The sequence below is a fragment of the Anguilla rostrata genome, chromosome 2 (assembly GCF_018555375.3).
Source record: "Anguilla rostrata isolate EN2019 chromosome 2, ASM1855537v3, whole genome shotgun sequence".
NCBI classification, from domain to species: Eukaryota; Metazoa; Chordata; class Actinopteri; order Anguilliformes; family Anguillidae; genus Anguilla; species Anguilla rostrata.
In genome coordinates, this window is record NC_057934.1 from 47,692,131 (window position 1) to 47,715,817 (window position 23,687).

General features: G+C 38.6%; 1 protein-coding gene across 1 annotated transcript in view; it reads left to right on the forward strand.

The window, feature by feature from the left end:
• Positions 1–23,687, forward strand: part of LOC135248259 (glutamate receptor ionotropic, NMDA 2A-like) — a 118,386-nt gene that overhangs the window by 70,436 nt on the left and 24,263 nt on the right. Inside the window, exons 4-5 of the mRNA XM_064322666.1 lie at positions 1,244–1,358; positions 21,729–21,931. Coding sequence (XP_064178736.1) covers positions 1,244–1,358; positions 21,729–21,931 — 318 coding nt within the window. The remainder of the gene's footprint in view (positions 1–1,243; positions 1,359–21,728; positions 21,932–23,687) is intronic.

Genomic DNA, 23,687 nt, shown 5'->3' on the forward strand with positions numbered 1-23,687 from the left:
TGCACACACACAGACACAGACACATGCACACACACCAGAACCTTACGAAAGATCAGAAGGCAAAATAATCCTTGCCTATAAACTCAATACACAATGAATGCTGTACAGTAAGTTCCTAACGGGTTCCAGGCTGCGGGTCTCCAGAGGCCTCTGGGCTCCTCTGATGCAGCAATGGATGAGTGTTTCGTGGTGACACAACGGGGCTGGTGAATGTGATAATGGAGCTTAACCGGCTCCAGCAGGTTGGGCTCAGCCAGTTGAGCACTGACAGTGAGGCTATTGGCAGCACCACTGTGACTTCCTGTTGCAGCCTGGACAGCAGCCCAAATGTGGCTAAGCAGAGCGTAGTCCTCGTGATGGTTTGCTGCTGATTGAGCTCCTCTAAATCTGTGGGACAAATGTCTGCAGGCCAGTGTGCCAAGGTGATTGATGTGTGACCACCCCCTCTTTGGCACTTCAAGGAAAGGACTGGTACAGACATTGGTGGAAAGAATGTAGTAGCAAAATAATGAGGTCAATCTATGCTGTGGCAGAGCTGGTCATAGGAACCTCTTTATCCATATAGTACTCAGGAGCTTGTGAATCTGATTATGGTTAAATTACCTTTTTTTATGGGAATAATCAGTCAAACAAGCCATTAAGCAAGCCGCTAGCAGTCCAAGAACCTTTGAATAAATTGATCAACCGGTTCTACATATATCGGTGATATCACTCATCAATTTGCATCACTAAAATATTACAATGATTGAAATACATTTTTGTACCACCAACGCTTTAAGGCAGCTGAGAGGAGTTGTGGAATTGCCAGCATGGTGGAGCATTGAATTGCCATTAGGAGCAGGAAACAGAGTTGCAGTACTGTGCCCTCTTGTAGCTCTCCTTGGTGCATTCTGTTTAAGAGGTGGAAACAGTGCACAGTGTGTTCACTCTCACACATAAACCAATATGACAGGAACAGGCAGACTTTGTGAAATGTCATGATTCATGTTTCCACAAACCGCTTCATCCGAGCAAGAGACAGCCATTAAATCCCGTGTGATTCTGCTTCACAGTTCACATCCTGGGCCCATCCTGCTCATAAGCAGAATTTGTGCCACTAAACAACAGCTCCCCACCCCCATCAAAAACAATCATACTGCACACCATGACTTATCATTGTCCCTAGGCTTCATGTTGGTTAATGTATTGGGCAGGTTTTGATGACCCAATAACTAGGAATCTCATAAATGTTTTTGTCTTTCAGATACATGATGAATGTAACCTGGGAAGGCAGGGATTTGTCCTTCACTGAAGATGGGTATCAGGAAAATCCCAAGCTGGTAGTGATAGTTCTCAACAAGGAGAGGGAGTGGGAAAAGGTAAGATGTAACACACGTTCTGAAAAATAACCAGAATTGCATTTACTGCAAACAATCTATTTTTAGCAGTACTATGTTTTTATGTGCCATTGGGAGTAATTCTGTAATATTCTGGTCCACAAACTTGAAATTGCCGGCCCTCCCATGCTGTCCATTTTACAGTATCCTAAGGGAGCCTGGGTTGTGGCTCTACTGTAGCACGGATTGTCAGTGCTACATTTCTGTGCCTCAGCAGTGCATCCTTGTTGCATCAGTGTCAACCCTACTCATTGTCTCATTTGTACTACAAAAAATACACTGCACTCAGTCTCAATGCCACCATAGAGCAGAAGAAATCATCAGATCTTGATCAGCAGTTTCATCATTTCTGAAGATACTGTAAGTGACCTAGTACTAGCCATGCCCAAACCATAACACCCCCACCACCATGTTTCACAAATGAGGGAGGGAATGGGAGGTGCTTTGGGTCTTGGGCAGTTTCTTTTGGCCTCCACACTTTCCTCTTGCCATCATTCTGATACAAGTGAATCTTCGCTCCACAAGACCTTTTCCCCAGAACTCTGCAGGGGCTTTTGGGGAACTTCTTAGCAAACTGGCCACCCAGTTTTTACAACTATCTAGTGGTTTGCACCTTGTAGTGTTGCTCCATAGGTCCTTCAGGCAAGCTGACATCCATAGTGAAACTGGAGTGTCAGAATGAGGCAAAGAATGAAAAGCATCAGGAAAAAATGCTTCTTTCAAATGCATTGTATGTCTAAGCCTACAAAATTACAATATATTGTGGTACATTGCATAATACATAAGAACTATTCAATTACCGTGTCCAAATGCAGCCCACTGTAGATATACTCTTGGCCCTTATATTTACAGCCTAAGATAAACTTTGTTGCTAAGCAACTACTCTGCCAGCCAATACTACAAAATAAACAGTTGTCAATCATCGTTATCAATACGAAATGACAGGATCACAAAAAAGCAGCCCCCAATACTGGAAAATAACATGCTTTAAAAACAATTTCTATGCACTCCCGGAGGATGGTTATTTTCACACGCACTGTGATGATGAAGGGTTGTAACAAACATCACTTCATTCTCCTAATGATAAGTGAGCACACTAACAGATACATAGTTTAAGAAAAATAACCAAGCCTGAGAAAGATCACAAGTGAAAGATAATAAATAAGACAGCCATATTTGAAAGGCATTGCAAACAAATCACCATTTTCTATAACATGTAGCCAGAACTTCTAAATGGCATATAAACAGCCATACAGGTGCAGAAAGTATTACCTAAGAAGCAAATTATTGAATTACATCAACAGAGTAGCAGATAATCTTTTAGACTCAGCACCTCCTCATGTTTATTTTTTAATTTATTTTTGTTCCCTTACTATTTTCTCAGCACTTGTTCACTCACACTCACATACAATCAGTCATGTCACATGCCGTTACATTTTGACTCCTGCCTGGTAGCCACTGACCATTACTGAAGCTTCACTTTCACCGTGATCAGTAAAGGTGAGAGCTTCAAAGCTCAAACTGTTTTCATACAGTTTTGAATCCATGAGAAAGCTATTATGTAAATGAATTTAATTTTATTATGTAAATTGTGCCTGATGATGTTGATGATTATATTGTTTTAAAAAAAATTCTTGGTTGGGTGCATCGTTCTATCCGGGCTTTGTTTTTTCTCCTCTCCATGGTCTGCAGGGGAAAGAGACAACAGAAAATGTATCCATTAATAGCTCAGACATCAGTGCTATATTTATCAATGTGTAGGAAGCAAATCCTAGAACAATATCAAATGAATCCCCCTGTTCTCTGGATTATTTGGAACATAGTGTAGCTGCTAAGCAGGGACAGAAAATTCTACATACTTATCCTACTTTCAGGTATTGTAAGTGGAATTTCCCAGTCATTGTGAATGGAGTAGTTGGAATGCTGATGGGCAAGTGAGTTTGTAGAATTTTAACCAAAATATATTCTTTCTTATAATGCAGCAATCCTCAGACACTATATAGATATAGAATATGTCACCTCTTCTGGTGTTAAAACCATATACATTTAAAAAGCAGATTACTTCTTTTGGCTGCCACTAACATTGAATAATTTAGAAGAACCATTTGACAGTTGCATTGTTCTGGGAATCATAATGGGAGGGTAATGAAGTTCAGCTTGGTACTTGGTTGATATTAATCTGACAGACTCAATACATCAGCTTGAACTTTTAACTCTGCAAAACATACATTCAGAGAATTGGATATGACTTACTGCAGCTAAGGTGTACACTGACAAACCCTCAGACATTGTCATTGCAGCCCAGGGAGCCCTACACAGAGGCTCTTATGACTTACAGCGTTTCGTTCAAAGATTGCTTGGCTTAACAGTTAAGTCTTGAGTTTGAAACTAAGACTATGAGGCATGTATAATGACTCAAATTTAGGCATGTAAAGTATATGTGTTGTAAACCTTTTCTTAATTTGTCAGACTCATACATACATGCACCAAATATAAAGTAAAGCACATTTTTTATATGTGTGCCCAGTCACAGCTACAACAGACATCTTTGATCAGACTTTGAAATTTGGTTGGCTAGACGTAAGTTTGCAAGGATAAATGAATTCATCCCTCCAGAGAATTAAGAAAAGTCTTTACCCATTTGTAAGGTAGGCAAGCGCTTTTTATTAACTTCCAGAGTTGTTACTGTAAACTAGCTAATTGCTAATTGTAATGTGTTGCTTTACTGTGTTGAAACCAACCAACATTTATTGTTAACTGTATACAAATATCTTTTATCAAGCTTATGCTGAGTTCTGCATTTGTTTGTGGAATTGGTAGCGTGGTCACATTGCAGAATGGATGTTTATATTTTCCTTATGGACTCATGGCAAGTTTGGCTAGAGTTAGTAATAGTTAGCTGATCTTATTATTTCTCAGATACCTAGTTAGTAGAAAGCAGGGGTAGGCTGCTTTGTTTATGGTGATTCAGTCAGTGAGTCTGCTGTCAGTCTTTCTGTCAGGTCACTGGTTCAAGAGTGCCCATCACTTGTGCAAATTTTACTTATAGTTTGTCTTTTTATGACCAAATAATGCCACCTGTGATCTGCATTTAAATGTAAAAATGATTGTTTATAATTCCAAACATAATGCAAGACCCCCCATCTTGATGCCAAGTCAGAGCCCCATCTTGATGCCAAGTCAGAGCCTATGACTGTGGGTGAATCCTTTTTATCTAGGTCATTTTGTCTACATGCACTGAACTGTGCTTACTCCTACTCTGAGTCAATATTGTGAGTTCTGACTGGAGCCATGATTTGACCAATGATATCCTAACTGACCTACTGGAATGGCCAGATATTGACTAGGATTAGAAATGGAAGTATGTTTCATACATCTAATCGTTTTCTTCAAGAATGCACTGGCTGTTCACTTACCAGTGACTACAAATGCAAAATTGGCTGAGGAGCAAAAATCTAGATTTTTGTTTTCCATGTAACCCTGAAAAAACAGAAGAATGAAGATGAAAGATGTGGTGTTGCCAACTCAAAACTATAAGCCACCAAGGTACCATACCACTTGAGCTAGAGGAAATGTGAAAATAAAGCAGTATTCATATGGAAGCAAGGGCGTGCTCAGCCATATAAATCAAATAGAAGAGCACACTCAGTGTCCGTAATCTACTTTGAAGCCGAACAAATGAGCATTCACTGATGTCACACAGCCACGAGTGAACCGAAATGAAGTGTCTGCCAAGCCGGTCCAAGATTTATGACAGGCTACTAAAATGTCAAATTGACCCTTCTCCAAGTTGTCTGCCAGCATTTTCTGTTGCTATTTTGGAACCACCAAACTGAACAATAGACGAGCATCTCCTCTTTGGAGGGTTATACTCCAGCTGTTGGACTGCACCACTTAAATGCAATAGCATCAGCATTCAGAAGCTACAGCTAGATTTAATTTCCCAAACTGGTTATGAAGGAGCTGGCCAGAGGACTGAGAATCACTTATTACAATGCAAATGAGAGAAGCAGTCAGTGAGCAGAAGCCAAATATCAAGCTGCAATGGGAGGCATATACTGCTAATTGAAACAGATGACGTTTAGGAGAGCACAGGTGTGTCATTGGGCAGTTACTCAATGCTGATGTAGCAGGTGGGAGGTGGCTGCGTGACCAAGAGGGGAATCATTGCCAGCTGATGACCTACTGTATGGAGACCAATACCAAGACTTTCATTGTCTCTGACTTTGATGTTGTGCTTTTTTTTATTGTTAGTGTATGGACCTGTTAGTGTTAGTGTATTATTAAATATGATAAGTATCATCCCAAATACAAGTATCACCCCAAATAGAACTTATAGTAAATGTTATTACCAATATTTATTAATAATACATTTTGGATGTAAAGAAATTAATTAATTAATCAATCCTTGATATGTGTGTGGATTACAGTTTTTGCCGTCAATCAGTTCTCAAAAGCTGTCCTCCACTCAAAGTTTGCCTTTAGAATGCAATTAATGTCCAAAAGCTGGGGAATATTAACCTGAGATTCTGAGTGCCGGTTGTGAAATAAATCTTGTCCCATCTGTTCCCGTAGTGATAGGGGATTGACAGGTAGATGAACAGCAACCCTTTGAATCAAGGACAGGCCGTGAGTTGTGGTAAAAAAAAATCCACCTGAAGCACAAAACCAAGCGTTGACAATTAATATGTTTGAGTTATTGTGAGCAGTGCATGCTGGCACCATCGGGATACGCTTGCACTTGTGTTATACATACATGCCTTGAGAAGGTTTTAACCCCTGATTTTTTTCTTCATTTGGCTGCATCACAGTCAAGCTAAAATATATTGAAATGGAATTTGTGTTCTACTCCTATTTAAGCAACTCTTTATATTTTCAAAATTAAATTAAGTGCTTGCATATGTTCAAAACTATATTAACAATAAAAATGTCTTCATTGATAATTATTCAACTCCTTTGTGTTAACCTAAATTTGGCCAGATGTATTCCGTTTTCTTGTGATATTGCACTAAAAATGTTAACAAGGTCCCCCATGTTGATTTTGGATCAATCTGTATTCACTTGCATGCTTGTAGAATAAATATCACTGGCTTTGTAAGGTCTCACAGCTGATACAGCAGGTCATATCAGTTTCATGAACACATGTCATGAACTGTCATGAACATCAAGGAACTGCCTGAAGAATATTGAGATGAAGTTGTTAATAGACAAACACATGTAGAAGGATGTAAATAGATTGGCAAAGCTTTGAGCCTTTGTAGGGGCACTGCTCTGGAAAAGAAACATGACACAACCCAGCCAATGCCACGATCAGGTCAATTTACCTAATTGAGCTATCAGACAAGGAAAGCACCAACTGCCCAGCGACAACACCGACAGAGTTGCAGTGCTCATTAGCTGTAATGGGAGAAACTGTCCAGAGCTCAACAATCTCTTCAGTACTTCACAGATTTAGCCTCTTTTGGTAGAGTAGATAAATAGAATACACTTTTGAGACAATTTTCCAGAAGCCATGTGACCGACCCTGAGATCTTCCGGAAGAAAATGATGAGACTAAAAGTCTTTTTACTTAAAATAAAGCATTGTGTTTGTTGAAACCAAAGAGCAATATTTACTCAGATTTAATATGAATGCAACTTTGGCATCAAATCCTCTTATCACTCCCTGTTTATAAGCCTGCTAAAATGATAACAGGCAGTGACCACTACAAACCCCAAAACCGCTTGAGCCAACAGAGCCTGACCTGGCTATGCTATCTGTCTGTGAATAGTAGAGCGCCCACTGTACAACTGTGCTGATATCCTACTTCATCTCCAGAGATTATGTGACAAAATGACTGGTTGACAAGTCAAATGACTGAAATGCATTTACTTATGATGCGATAAATATTAGCTATTTATTATATAGAAATATGTTATTTCACACAAAACAATTCAATAACTGCTGTTAACTTTTTGGGAGTTATGCGTGTTATACAGTAGCTCATTATGATTCGCATCCTTATGATAAGCTCTTACAGACATACGAGATAGACATGTAATGTTAGACATGACAGACATTTTATTTATGCCATAGGCCTTTCTATGCATCATTGACTTTGGGCGTGAATGCTTCGGTAAATGAGTAAGTAAAAAATTGTTGACTAAGAAATTGTGTTTATTCTGGTGATAAGAATAATAAAAAGAATAATTAAAGAATAATTTTGAAAGGAACCATTATTCCTCAGCATTTATGTCCTTTGAATTATATTTGCTATGATTCAATTTTGTAATTCAGCTCAAAAGAGGTTTTTCCAAAATTGAAGCTCTGTGACCATCTGCACAGAATTCACCTTCTATAACCTCCCTCTAGGTATCCATGATGGAGGAAAAATAGGATGGTAAAATATGTTGGAACCCACAGCGGTAAATTTATGTTTCACCAAGGGGTGCAGACAGGCTTTAATGTAACAACTCACCCGCTGTTCTCTCTATTGAGACTGCAGCAGGTGGAAGAATGCAAACTATTAAATGAAGATTGCCTTCTGAAGTTTAGTGTTCATTTGAGAGATTGGATGAAGGAAAGCATGACAGTCTTAATCAACTGAGACCAAGCTTTTTCAGTGTGTTGTCTTTGAGAAAGGGGGCAGGAGGCCTTTCCTCTCCTGTTTTGTATGTCTTATGGGTATGAATCTGGTCTTAGTCAGCTGGCTATAACAAACCAGTGGCAAACTAATCTTGCTCTGCTTGTCAGAACCAAGGACTTCAGATCTGTTAGTTAAAAAACAAAGAGCTTGCAAAGCTCTCAAGTACAGCGTATCCTAAATTCCTTAATACTGCCAGGCCAACATAAAAAAGATTCTCTTTAAAAATAAGGGGAAAAAATTCTTGAAGGAAGGGAGCAGGCACTGCCAGTTTTTTTCTATAGGAGCACATGTTGATGGGAGAGCTGTGCAATTGGAGAAAAGCTGACAATACAAATTGATACCCTCAGAAAATGGAAGTAAATGTGTTGATGTGACTAATCAACTTATATATTCAGTTCTCCAGTAATGTTCTCTGGGAATACACTCCACAGATATAGCCTTGAGGATTCATTACAGCATTGAACTGCTTATCAAGTGTTGTTCAAATAAAGAGGATGTTCAAATACAACAATAGAGATAAAGATTGTCTAAAGAAAAGATTGTCTAAAGAAAATGTTCTTCATGAATCTGGGGTGCCTAGGTTTTCACATCTACCGAGGAAGATTGCATTATCAGAATTCATAAGCAAATTACTCAGATTGCACAGACTGAGTCCAGATTGGTTTCAAATGAAAGGGATAGTCTGATTGCTTTTTAATATTCTTTGTACATCACTTGATCTCCCTGCTCTCAGTATGCCATGGAAAGGTGTAAGGTGCAGTGGTGGCATGTTGTTTTGTTGTGCAAATGAGTTTGGGGCCAGTGCTTCCTTCAAGAAGCTCCTTCTGGGGGGTCAGTGCTGGTCTACTTGTCAGCTCTGAGAGGAGGCTCTTGACATTGCACCTTAAATCTTAGCCTCACCGATGATTTTGATGCTATTGCCTGGGAATGTACTGGAATGTCAGCTCAGTCAAACTAATCCCTGTATCTCTCTGACCTCCTTGGGGCCTGCAGAAAATTGGCTTGGCGACTAAGCCATGGACTTTGCCTGCATGTTGTGAGGTGCATCATAGCTGATATTTCCTCCCTTAAAAACAAACAACAAAAAAAACATGAGTGTACAAAGCTAGTCAGTATACGTTCACAACCTTATATAAGCAAGCATTTCAAGGTTCTCATTCAAAAATCCTTCAATCAGTTTTGCACCTCCCCATGTATCTTGTGTAATGCGATTTGTAATGTGCAAATTCCCTTATGAAAAAATCATGTATTCAAAGATACCCAACATGTGAAGAGTACACATATAAACTATAAAAATAATCCCACTCATAAGGCCTGAATGAATGAATGAATGAATTTATTTGATGATTAAAAAACACATATAACACTGCACTGCAGTCATTACATACATTAAAAATCACAGAGGATGAAAACACAATAAAGCTCGAATGCTTATTTCCATTGCGGTCCTCTAGTATAACACTTAACACACCACAGAGCAGGAAAAGGTAACCTATGCTATTTCAAGACACATGTTTTGTTTTCACATGTGAAAATTGTAGTTCACATTTCAAAAATTCACTCAGGAATTTCTCATGATTTCATATCACGTTTCGTTCTCGCATGTGTACATTTTCATTCACTTGTGAAAAAAATCACGTGAAAATGTTTAATTTTTTGTAATGGTTAATGGACATTAATACCATTAATACATGAAAATAATAACTGTAACAGCTTTTGGGACTATGTTCATGGCTGTGTGGGGGTATTTCATATGTTTTGATGTTTGGAAGGTTCAGTAAATTGCCCTTAACTAAGAAACTTCTGAAGTAATGTTGGCCAACATTTAATGGAAGACACTTACCTCTCACAGTGCAATAAATAATCATGTCAAAGGCTTGAATTTTACCTAAGGCAAACTTAGGCCCTTAAAAATTTAAAGAATAGGTTAGCTTCTTTCAAGAAACAATCATAGAAAGTACTTTTGTGATTAAAGAGGGCTGACTGGATCCAAGGGCCTTTAATCAATCTTGCCTTGTCTACTTTTCTTTTATTTTTTATGTGTATTTATTTTCTCTCAGGGTGGACAGTGAATAGGTTTGTCACTACACTTTCTGGTAACAGGACAATGTTAGTTGTGGTTGACTGCTACTGAAAAACAAAAGGAATTGCATATTTTAGAGTATTTACTGTTCTGTACTAAAGGACAGCACAAACTTATTTTCATTATATTCATAATTATAAGTCAACATTTTTAATCAACAAATTTATGAATAATTGTTTGTGACTTTTGTAATAGCCCTCACAGTGATACCTTCAATCAATCAATCAATCAATCAAATTTTATTTTTATAGCATATTTTACAGCAGTTGTCACAATACGCTTTACAGACAACCCTGGCCTAAACCCCCACAGGAGCAAGCCTAAGGCAACAGTGGCAAGGAAAAACTCCCTGTGGCAGATGGGAAGAAACCTTGGAAGGAACCAGGCTCAAGGGGGAAACCCATCCTCCTCTGGTCGGCTCTGGGTGCCGACTGGTGACCAATATGTCAGTCAGTTTTATAAGGTTTATGATGTGGCTCAGATGATGGGTGGGGCCGGGTGGCGGTGATGGGGAACAGCAGGTGGCAACAGATGTGGGCAGGGTGGAGGCAATGACGAAAAAGGGGCTGGATCACAGAGGTGGGGGAGACCAGAGGTGGGGGAGATATTCCTTAAATATTGACTATGAAAATTAAATCCGTCCCAAAATTAAACTGCAGGTTATATATTTCTGTAAGTTTCCTATATAAAATACTGTTGAAACATATCTGTATTTTAGTCCAGTTACATATGTTTGTGACATAGTCTATGCTGTGCTATGTACATGATGAAAGGTGTGCATCATATATCTTGCATTTTTCTTGTTCTAGTTTGATGAGATTCATTGATCAATACATTTCTTTTAAAGTAAGTGAATGATGCAAGCTAGGGCAGTTGACCTTCTCCTCCGTAAAGCCTCTCTGCTACAGCACAGCTGACTGGAGTAGGCAGATAGCGAACTCTGTAAGATGGCAGGATCCCTGGGCAAGTGCCTCTACGGTCTGTTAGTACAAGCTGCCTCCTCCTCTACAGCCTTAATCACAGAAGCCACAAATAATCCTTCTTAGAAAATTAGTCATATATTGTGTCTCTTAATGGATTTGTGATAGGAGCAATCTAGCCTGAGCTCTCCACTCTTGGCTTTAGAGCATAGAGCCATATTCCTCTCATATCTTCTCTAACAGAATGAGGAACAGTTCCTATGTGCTACTGATTTAATGTTTGTTGCCTGCAGGTGAGAGTGGTACAGGTAGAAGTATAGATTTGTGTAATCATCTCTCAAGTGAGATGTAGAAGGACAGAGGAGGAGGTTGAAAAGTGCGACCAGGAAATCTGAGCCATTAAATTGCCTCTGGACAGCAATGGGGCTGACAGAGCCAACAATTAAACTGCTTATTTCTGTGCCTGTGGTGACATGAAAACAGCCAGGTGTGCCATTTTGTACAATTTTCTTTTTGGTGCAGGTGAAATATGTAGGGTTGAAACCAATTAGTTCCATTTAGACATGCAGAATAAATTAACAACTTTCATTATGTCAAAATGACATTCAGTTCAGCTGAGAAATGTCTAACACAGACTAGAGGCATCCCGTTATGTTATGTCTACTATACACTTGGTTCCAGTTCCCAAATGTTCGAGCTGTCGGTGTGCATTTACCAGCTGTTATTCTTCACAGCATCTGGATAGAGGAAATGCTGAAAAACTACTCTGGATCCAATGACAGATTCCAGTTATATATACCTCCCTGAAGAACAATAGCTCTCTTTGGGGGGTGGGAGGTATAATTGTTGACGCTGTTTCTTTGGTTTAGTCTGACAAATTTAATAGGTGTAATTAATTAAATAAGTAATTAAACTGTACAGTACAATTCACCATGTCTTTATCAAGCCTCAAGACATTCATTCAATTTATTTGTCACCACTATCAGACTTGGTGTCTATGCTGCTGGAGCTGGAGGTGTGATTAGTATGTGCTTGCTACACCCACGGAAATGCTGGCTTGCTGAGGAGAGCTGGGGAGGTCAAGAGCTGGTCTGTTTTCCATGTGAATACATTACGTAGGGTACCATGGGACCTCATACAGCGCGGTCCATAAATATTTGGACAGTTATACAATTTTATGGGGTATTTTTTTGCTCTGTTCTACAGCACACTGGATTTGAAATGAAACTATGCATATGAGGTTGAAATGCAGTCTGTCTTTAATTGAAGGGTATTTACATCCACATCCTGTGATCCATATAATAATGTCAGCCCTTTATATACATAGTCACCCCATTTGAGGGTGTCAACGCAAGTAAAGCAAGCCATCATGGGGTGGAAAAATTTCAATGAATCACTCAGAGACATAGCCAAAACATTCAGACAGTCATCGAATGCAAATGATTTGCAACCAAGTACTAAATATGATGACTTCATTTAAGACTATGTTAATCTCTCCAATTAGTTTTGGTCTCCTAAAATGGACTATGCATAAAAACAGGTGCAATTCCTACATATTTAAACATATGGATGTTATTACCAACATTTAATTCTGATAGATGACAGTCTGCACTTTAACCTCATGTTTATTACGCTCACATACAATTTGGTGGAGTACAGAAACAAAAACTGTCAGTTGCACAGTGCATACCTGTCTACATGAGTGTTGACCCATAGATTCAGGCATTTATGTGAAAGTGAGCAGCTTAGGGAAACCCTCGGCCTATGACCCAGTGCCAAAAATCATGTAACACACATAAATTCCACAAACATACATACATGGTTGTTTTCTGATGCTGGGTGGCTTCCCTTCACTGTGAGCTTCATGTTGACCAAATGTGTGACTAACATGAGAAAGGTATGGAGCAATAAAATAGAAAGCTAGCCTGAAGATGCAGCCCAGCAGCATGTGGGATGAATGTAGCAGGCAGTGCTATGACTGATAAGAGGGCCTGCCTCACAGACCTGTGTAGGAGTCAGAATAGAATGCCAAGATTGGCGGGGGAGCACTGAGATGAGAGGTATGATGTCACTCACTGAAGGAGAAGGAAATGAAGCGCTGTCATCTGGAATGTCACTGGCGACATCATCTGTGGGCACGGGGAAGAGGCAAGGTGTGGTGACTCAGAGGAAGGACTCTGTAGTGGACCAGAGAACCACCCAAACATCTCCAGCAGGCAAAGTCTCTTCAGTCACCCTTGTCAGCTGTCAATCTCCCATCAGAGATTTTAGGGAGTCCAGAATTTTTTGGTGAACATTGACCATTAAAGCAGAGCATTCCTTGCAAGAGTTGTGATACAACATATTGCCAAGGGGCAGTCTGTAGAAGGGGAAGCCCTTTTTCCCCAGAGCGAAGATATTCAGTCAGTGAGGTAAAAAAAAAACAAATGAGCTGTCTGAGAAAATGCTCAGTGATGTGTCAGGAAGTAGCAGCAGGTCCTGACACACAATTTCATCTGTTTGTGCCAAGGTGGAAAGAGTGAACCAGAACTTACATTCACCATTGACTGCACACAAAGGGCAAAATCAGCTCTCAATGCATCATTAGAATAGTCCGGAAAACATGCACCATTCTGGTATATATTTAGTTGGAAATGGTACTGATACAATGAGACTTAGTCCCAGGAGGAAAAAGTAAAATGAAAAATATCAAACCAAACGAAGCCACATGTACCTGTTAAAAATGCAAAAAACTAAAGAATGGGGGTTTATGCACTGCAACTGTACCATAATATCCCTCTCTATGTAATTGTAAACAGACATAGTCTGATCAATTTATGACCCTGTTTACTGATTTCTTTCCCATAGATATTAATGTTGATGTCCCTTTAGTCACTGTTCCTACTGAAACACTAGCCAGTTCCGTCTTTGTGACTGAAGTTCCTACCATCCGTGCCCCAATAATGAACCCTTTTTCAAAGTCACTTGGATCTTTTCCTCTTGCCATCCAAAATCGAGGTCAACATGAATGCCACAGAGCATGGTAAGATGTTATTTGCTTAATTGTATCATGCAGAAGCATATGCATTTGTTATGTTTCTCCACTCATTTATTTAGTTTATCCTTTAATTTGAAACTCTGTAGTGTTAAGATGCAATACACATTGCTTTTGTTCAGTGTGAGGACTGATCTCAGGCTTTTCATATACCTCCAGGCCCATCCCATAGCCCACAGACTTTATAGCAGCAATCTCCAAGAACCTTATGTATTTTGGTGTACCATTCCTTTCTGCCAGGGGTACTATTCAAGATCTTTTACTATTACATCATGTTACATTACATTCATTTAGCAGATGCATTCACTTTATTAATATGCGCAATAGTACCCGACCTGGAAAATAACAGTCTCTGACCAGTTACTATGGATACAGCATCACTAAAGCAACAAGTTAGTTAACTATTTTAACCAAGAACTGAAATAAAAATTAAAAGTACATAAAGATAGTTATCTGTATATTATTCCCTATCTATATCAATAACAAGCTCTAAAAAGATAAATATAAAATGATAAAATATAGCCTAAAATCATACTATAACCTTAATTAGTACAAAAGGTAGAGATGCTTTGGGGTGGGGATTAGAGGGAACCATGATTCAGTCTGAAGAGGTTCAGATTGCACCTCATTTGCATTTCTCTCCTGTCTGGCTTTAGTATTTTATTGGACTCCAATGCCACATTTACACAATGAAAATATAAACCTATTAAAATGAGAGGTGTTTTTATATTTTTCTAGTTTTTTTTTTTTTTTTACTTCAAAAAGAATTGAGAACTGCTCACATTCAGAAGCCACAAATAGATCACTTGAAAAGTCTGGTTCCACAGGCAGTGTTTGAAATGATACCCAATGTACAGTAATTATGTTACTGGTTGAGGTGCACTGCTGTATAAATATTGTTAAATGCAAAAGTATTGGGACAGTTTTGTAAAATTGGTTTCCCCTGTACTAATCAAATTTGTATTTTCAAATCAAACAATGACATTCACATTGTCTGCATTTATTTGATGTGTTTTTTTTTAAACAGGCATTGAACTATATTACAACAATGCCATGCAATGAATCTGGTCATACTATTCCAAGTATTAGTATTTGGACAAAGTCATTTTTGACAAATTTAATGACCTGTAAGGCCAATATTTCATTCCATACCCCTTAAATCTGATGACTGTATTGAGTCTGCGACTCATGGACATCACTAGAATCATGATATGATCTTTTGATATACTCTGCCAAGCTTTTACCACTGCCCGTTTCAGCAGCTGTGCTCATGGTGGGGTTTCAAACTTCAGTTTCCTTTCGACCAAGTGAAAAGCATGTTCAGTGAGGTTTAAATCTGGTGACTAACTGGGCTAGACTGACTGGACGTCAACCACCTTCACCTTCTCTTGCTGTTTAGCACCTTGATTATGTCTACTGTATGCCTCGGGTGGTTTTCTTGCAGAGCATCAACAGGGCAGATACCCAGTGTCTTCTCTATGGGGCACAGACAGACAGTCATCAAATGCAAAGGATTTGCAGCCAAGTAATAAATATGATGAATTTATTTCAGATTATTTTAATTTGACTTTTTAATGCACTTTTATTCATTGTGAATATACAAGGCCTGGTTGTGATAAATCCCCTCATGCTTTATAGACCTCTCCGTTTGAAATTCCATTCCTGCATATTCATGTTCTTAATAAACTAGAACTTTTAGAGTAAGAATTTGAGCTCTGCTTTCTAAGGAGCTTTTCATTCATAGCTTTGTGTGAGTCACTGGATCCATTTAAATCACATCTTTTTAAAATAACCTATTCTAATGCAAATGTTCTTTGTCAAAGGTGTCCAGAATTACCAGCTTGGAGGGTGAGGTATTCAGCATTTCTAAATTTTACACCGGAGGTCCAAAGGGTCCCAGTCTTCTCAATTCACCCATATGGAATACCAGAAATGCTAAGTGAAAGTAATTAGCATACATGTTCATTCTAGGGAACGCAGTCTCACTGAAATAATTAATGAATTCATATTTCAGGGTGTTCTTGTTTGAAATCAAATGTTATATTATTTATAGGACCTATCACTTATGTGTGAAACCAGATTCATAAAATCAATTTAATTTAAGATTTTTTGATGCTGTTTTTATTTTTTCATGATAAGGGTGCCATTCTAAGGATTACAAATCAAAACGTGAAAATGTCAAAACAAATTTGACAAATAAAAAGTGAAAATTGACATGTTGATGTGAGCTGTGCCACTGGAAAATTGAGAAGGAAAGTATTGTCTGGGACAATCACAAACATACACTAACACTGAACTATTAAAAAAGTGAATTGTGACTTTAACATTGAAACTATCTGCTACTCTTACTATGAAGCACTTTTGATTTCTTCTCTTTGGTAGTCTCTTCCACATGCCCTAAAAGTAATTCAAGGCTCCTTCAAAATGATGAGCCCATGTACTGTATGATGATACTTTGTGCACAAGGGCACTTTTCAGACACTTGTCTGTGCTGCTGGAGGTTTCAAAGGATGATGGTCCTTGTGTTATTTTACGGATACATGTCTATAAAGTGCCCACAGATTATGCTTATCTTTGTTAAAAGGCACAGATGTAACAAAGCTGATGGGTTTGCAAATATGTAAATTGGTGGTATTACCGCACTTCACAAGTCTAATTGTGAGGAAAGCAGTGCAATTAAGCACTTGACTCATGTGCAGTGCCGTACAATGAAACTGAATTCTAAGGATTTTCACATATCAATAACAGTTTCTGACACAATAGAAATGAGTATAAAGAGAAATCATGTGTTGACTCCGGTAACCAGAGTATGTGTTAAGCAGAAACTTTAAATTCAAATGCTTAATGTAAGCATCGTATGATTTTTAATTATTCAAAAGAATTATTCAAAAGAAAATTGAAATTGATTTTAATTAAACAACAAAAAAATTGTTGTGCTCTACCATAACTAAATTTATGGTATGAGGTCATTTCAGTTACTGCTTGCTCAGGTACTGCACTATACACAATTATTATACAGTACTAATGTACCTTATATGTTTAAAACATGTAAAACATAATTTCTGGTAGCAGCGAAGGATCTGATCCAAAATGTGTGTGTCATGTGAGTAAATCAATATACAAATTATGTATAATCATTTACTTATCGATAAATCTTACAGATTCATGTAGAATCTTCTTCAGGAAATCAATGCAAAAATAATCAGGGAAGTACAAGAATGAAAAGGAATTATAAGCATTCAAAGCAAAATTAGAGGTTAAACTTGAGATGCCTTTTTCATATCTTTACAAATTTATGGCTGGAAGACTCTCTTAACCAAACCTAATCAGAATTATAGTAAGCACTGGGTTAGGGACTAAAATATAACACTTTTATATAATAGTTCTTGATTTGAGGGTGTATTTTAATGATGAGAAAGGGAAAAATTCCCAACAAATGGCCCTATTGGCAAATACAAATGCACCTCAAAGTGGAATTACTTGTTTCATCTGATGCAGACTGAATATGCACCAGTTATGGTATTATGGTCTACAGTAAAACCATTTGTGTGAACACAGGTTGGGCAGTGCAAGGGGTGTGTCTGTCGAGGCATTTGGCACCGTAAAAGTTTGGTCTTGAATAATGTGTTTGCATTTAAGCGCAGACCAGGCTTTTACTCAAACTCTGACGCACTGTACTATTTGGTTGACAATATGAATGTGCCACACATACAAATGCATGAAGACATAACACAGACATATTCAAGAAATATTTTATTATAATTTGAATCCTTGCCATGCAACCTATGTTCAGTTATGCAGTCCAAATTCAACCACACATCTTGGATGTGACATGGACCTCACAGAGAACATATGACAGGACTTTCATATTGACAGTGGCAGAGTTGCATGTAACAATTGTGATGGGATTACAAGGGCAGATGTACAGAGTACACAAGAAAGCAGGGACTGCTAGGCTGCCAAGCTGTTTCCCTAGTAAGTGTACATTCAGCTTATAAAAATGTGTGTCTGAAATGAATGAAACTTAGTTGAAGTGGTGCAATAGTTTTGTTTATTTTAAATAGTGGTATTAAACAGAAATTGTCAGCAGAGAAGCAAAAAAGGCTATGTCAAATTCAAACGAAATGTGCTGTTTTCTTTCCTGTCACAACCTGTTCACAAACGTGATGCCTGCCAATTTGAAACAGTCACGGCAACAGCACAATGGGGAGGCTGACTGGAGGCGATCTGATTGGCAATAATGAAGCCAATCCCCCACCAGAGCAACAGTTCATTTATTCTTATTGAACTAGCCTGTTTTACAGCTGGGCTGCAGTTGCACTAACGCCTGGAGTCATGAAATTACTGAAACTGAGTTGGACATGCCCTAATTTGACAGCGTTTTGAATTACCGCTAGCATTTGCAAATTGTGCCTTGAATGTGAAAATAGGGCCCAAAATCTTTAATGCTAGTTTTCTCAGAATTGTGTTTTGCAACAGCACTATATTCATATCTCCAGAGATATTTACTCAATAATATAAAATGATACCTCATTTTGTAACTCAGATGGGGTGCCATAAAAAGATTTTAAAATATAATTTTGTAACATGTATCCAAAGTATGTTTGGTCACATATGGAATTACTAGTTTCTGAATGCAAATTTTCAAAAAAAATGTGAAAGTCCACGGGAATTTAAAATGTTGCCATAAATGAAATGTCAAAATATCAGCCCATAGCAGCATACATCACATCCCATTGGACATTACAATCACACGCACAAGATCATGATGTTAATTCTAACATTCTGCTATATGATCTGAATCACTTGCAAACACAAAACAAAATTAACCTTTTTGTATTTTTTAATATTTCAGAATTCATATGGTTTAATTTACAATTTGTAGCACTGCGTGCAAAAACAAAAATAATCAGAAAAGTACTTTTGAATTCTGTTTTGTTGATTGGTGTTCTTGATCGTAATTGAATCTCTGTCAGTGCTAATCTACATGTTCCATCTGCTTTAGAATGGTTTTGTCTTTTTAAATTGATTTGTTCTTAAATGCTATAGAACACCCTGCCATTCTGTTGAGAATGAATTCAATGAATGCTGCAGAACTAGGTTGGGATTAAATCAGCAAAACATGATTTTAAAACTGACTTGTTTGTTTACTTGCAATAATTCTGACCTGGACATTTTAACATTTGAACATGTTGGGATTTGCTTTACATTGAGAAAAATGATGCATATTATTTTCACTCTGAATTTTCTGTAAATTACAACAACATATCTTTGAGAGGTGCCTTTGGAAAGGGGTTATAAATCCTTCAGTGGAGAATTTCACACATCCATCTGAAAGAACTTGCGACTTTGTGTGTAAGGTTTTCAAGGGCATTCAAAGACCAGCTTCAGAGGCACTGCTTTGTGTAAAGTCAGCTTTTGCATCCTTCAAAGGAAATAATGACATGCATGTGCGAGAGGAAGAGAAACTTAGAGAAAAATGGGGCAGGGGGCGGTGTTATCAGAAGTTAAAGAAATGTGAGTTATTACATTAAGTATTTATTGTCTAAAGTCCACATTTCCTCCTAGGCTGCTTGACTGCTGGCTGTAGGTTTCTCTGTGGTGTCATCTAGGGGAGGTGATGATGCCATTATTCTCTCAACCAACATTAATTATTTACAGGTCACTGTACAACTAGCCTTGTACCAGTGAGAGAACATGGTGAAATTTCCCCACTTCATCAGAGCACTAAAGAGGAACATGGCCCTCTATATACAGTAGGACCAACTGCGCTTCCTCCTGCTCACTGCTGCTTCACACATGAACATCTCTATGTAAAGGAAGAAATCACAATTGCCAAAACTTTTCCCTGTACCATATAATGATTTAGATTTAGCTGGGAGCGAGGGGTACACTCCCCCCCCCCCACCCCCGCCGACCATAGACCATCTTTGTTGGAACCCTGCATGTGGAGTATCGTACTATATGTGAGTGCATGTGTGTGTGCGCTCATGTTGGGGTGGCAGGGGTATTGGTAGCTCAAGATAATGATCAGAAGTGTTGCTCCCAATGTTAAAATAAATACCTACCTGAGGATGATCACTGAAATATATTACATTCAGAGGCTGAAATAATTTTTGACCACCACTTTATGTAATAAACTCTTTTTTAAAGGCAGGAGCACTTGAAAGTCTTAGAAATAGTTTAACTTTGCAGTCTAAGGTTTCTTCACTGTACCTGTACTCGTTATAGCATATCACCATGCCCACACACTTTTGTTTAACATGTAGAGAGTCTATTAAGCAGTGGTTGGATTTTTTTAAATGCAGTATGCCATTTGTTCATCTTACTTACAAACTTGAATAAAAGCCGAACTGATAGTGATTGCAGATATTTTCACAGTCTGTATAATGCAGTAATGTTTTTTGTGGTAATAAACCTGTTATTGACATTTGTTGTATGTCCTCTGTTGATGACATTTGCTGCCATTTGCTGTCTTGCAAATGCAGTAATTTAGCTAAGCCTTTAGTGCTGTCTTGCCATTTGCTGGAAGGCTGATTTGCTACTGCCGCTGTATGGCTTGTCAGTATTTCAGTAATGACGCATAAACATTTGCGTACAAGGACATTTGTAGAAGTAAAAACTAGGTTGAAAGTGGCTGAGAATTAATTTGGGTTGTGTATTTCTAGCTTTGGACAAGAATCACATGCTTCTGCAGTGTATAAGATGGTGGCCTCATAGCAGAAGGCGCAGCACTATTTATAATTTTGAGAGCAGGTCACCCTGGATATCCGTGTGTTGGGTTGGGTTGCTATTGTGTTCACCTACACTGTAGAAACTATTTCAGAGGGACTTATACCCCTCAGTGCAGAATGTTTGCATACAGCACAACTTTTTTTTAGTCCCATCGGAGGCTGACGGTATAACTGACATTAACCTCCATTGCATTTGATGCAGGTTAGTACCACTTGAGCTGCAGCATTTCACAAGTCGCCATTCACTGGTGCATTTACCCAGCATGCTGAATATTCATCTGTCTGTTAGGCTTCTTCTCAGAAATTGTGGAAGTACAATATATTTGTGAAATCTTTCTCCCTTGAATATTAAAACACGTCACACACAGTGGGCACTAAAACATTGTTTTACAGCCTTCTGCAGGAATCCGTTTGATCATGTAATGACAAAAACTCAATCACACTGATGATTCTGCTGTGGATGAAAATAGGATTTGACCATTTTCCACAAGAAAATATGAACATATAAGCCATGGTGATATTTTACTCTTTAGTTACCACAGTGCATTCTCTTAGATCCTCAAGCACGGAAAACAGTAAATCGACAGTAGTTCAAGACCTGATATATACAGACTATATGATGCCTCTGACATTTTGTCTCAACCACAGATGTAAATATTTGATCTTTACTGTTAATTTGATATCTATCAGTATTAAATTACATTCCCCTCATTCTTATATCAGGGCATACACAGATTTAAAGAATAACTAGTTGAAAGGCTACTTGCATTATATTGAATAACAGAGGGCCATACCAGGGCATGTCAAGGAAATGCTACCTGGAGTGTAGGGGGATGCATGATGTCCTTGGTTTGATACACAGCCTGGCTTTATCACCCTCTGGTCCTGATGTTCTCCGAACATCATGCCTGGTGAACAAGCAGGCTGATTGAGTGCTGTTGTGATTTGTGTTTCAGATGGGCAAATGGGAGAACAAGTCCTTGACCTTGAAGTACCCTGTCTGGCCCCGCTTCAACTCCTTTGGTGATGCGGAGACAGACGACAACCACCTGAGCATCGTGACTCTGGAGGAGAAACCCTTTGTCATTGTGGAGAATGTGGAGCGCCTAACAGGCACTTGCATGAGGAACTCTGTCCCCTGCCGCAAACACATCAAAGAGTGAGTCCACCCTCCCCTCACTGTGCTCTTTTAAACACCTATTTTAGGGTTGCTCCCTCTTGACTATTTTGGTGCTGCATTCAGCAGTTTTGTGCTTCACATTCCCAAGCTAGCCCTTTGGAAGTTTTCTGTGCTACAAATTTCCATAACATGAAACAACCAGAAAGAAGAACATTTCATGTAAAATTCATCCCATCTAATAACTCACAGGTCACTTACTTAAGGCAGTGGGTTTTACAATCTATTATTGGCACTGGGAAGTGTAAAGCGGAAAGAAGAACAACCAGCTCTTACATGATTTTATCGAGTGACCATTAGAGGAGAAAGCTGGAGGCCTTTTGATTAAGTTGGATATTTCTCTGATTGGCAGCCCTGAGATGCGCTGGCACACTTGTTCTCTTACACATGGGCTGGTATTTCCCATTCCATTACTCCAACATCACAATTCCTGCTCAACAATTCATTGTGCATGCTCAGATAGGGACTGCTGAAGTGTGCTTAATGAAGTGTGCTGAGACATTGGCAAGAAGTGGAGCATGACTGGAACCTCCATGAAAAAAATAATAATTTCGTAGGACAAATGATTTCTCTGCCTTTGGGGAAAAAAAATATCTGGAGACTGTTTGTCCAACTTTCTAACTAAACTCAAAAGTAAAGTGTTAGAGAAGTAAGTTACATTTGAATTCAATATCTAGGTCAGTGGTCTCCAACCCTGGTCCTGGAGAGCTACAGGGTCTGCTGGTTTTTGTTTTCACCGTAGAATCAGCACCCAGTTGAGACCCAAGACACCAGGTGAGTTGCGTTAACTGTGTAATCAACTGCTCTAATTGATTCATAAAGTGCAGAGTCATCATGAAAACCAGCAGACCCTGTAGCTCTCCAGGACCAGGGTTGGAGACCACTGATCTAGGTACTGCTGATAAATTGTTGAAATCTGGACTCATAAGGCATGCGCATCCAAACGTTATCAAGGGCTTAATGTATGCAGCACAGATCGAATCGGAGCTGGAGTAGCCTGAATAATTTAGTGATGGGTGTGTTTCAGGTGAATTCAATCATAGCCAATCAAATGACAGTTTTTCATTCTTTTTAAGAGCCCTGTGCTTTGTGTCCTGGCATGCTGTAATACTAGAAGATGAAGATATGGATATATATTAATGAGATGTTTCTCACAAAACGTTCTTTTGTGGGAGGTGCAGAGTTTGGCTGTCACTGTTTTTCAAAAATTGAGGTCAAATTAATCTCATATACTTAAGTGAACACATATATGATTCTTTACTGCTGAAGAGGTTAACACATTTGTTAATAATATGCTCAAATTGTTTTATTTGAATGATTATAATAGGGACTTCTATCTATAATACAGTACATGTATGTATGTATGTATGTATGTACGTACCTATGTACGTACATATATATGTCCTTTGAGTGTTAGATTGGCATGGTTGGGAATTTGGAAACAAAATGATTTCACAATTACTGGGATTGGAGCTTTTGATGATGATGTATTCTAGAAATATCTGTGCACTATATAGGATTACACCATGCAGAATGCTGGAGTAGATGATTTGATTATGTAAGAATACATATAGCTAGTCCCTTGGCCTGAGGGTAATCCTGTCAGTGTAGTATGACATGAAATTGCAGGGAGAAGTTTTGCTTCATCCTACTGAGACTGGGTAGTGTTCAGAAAGACCATTAGAGAACTTCATGACTGGACATCTTGCCGTTCGCCTGAGCAGTCACATGGAGCAAT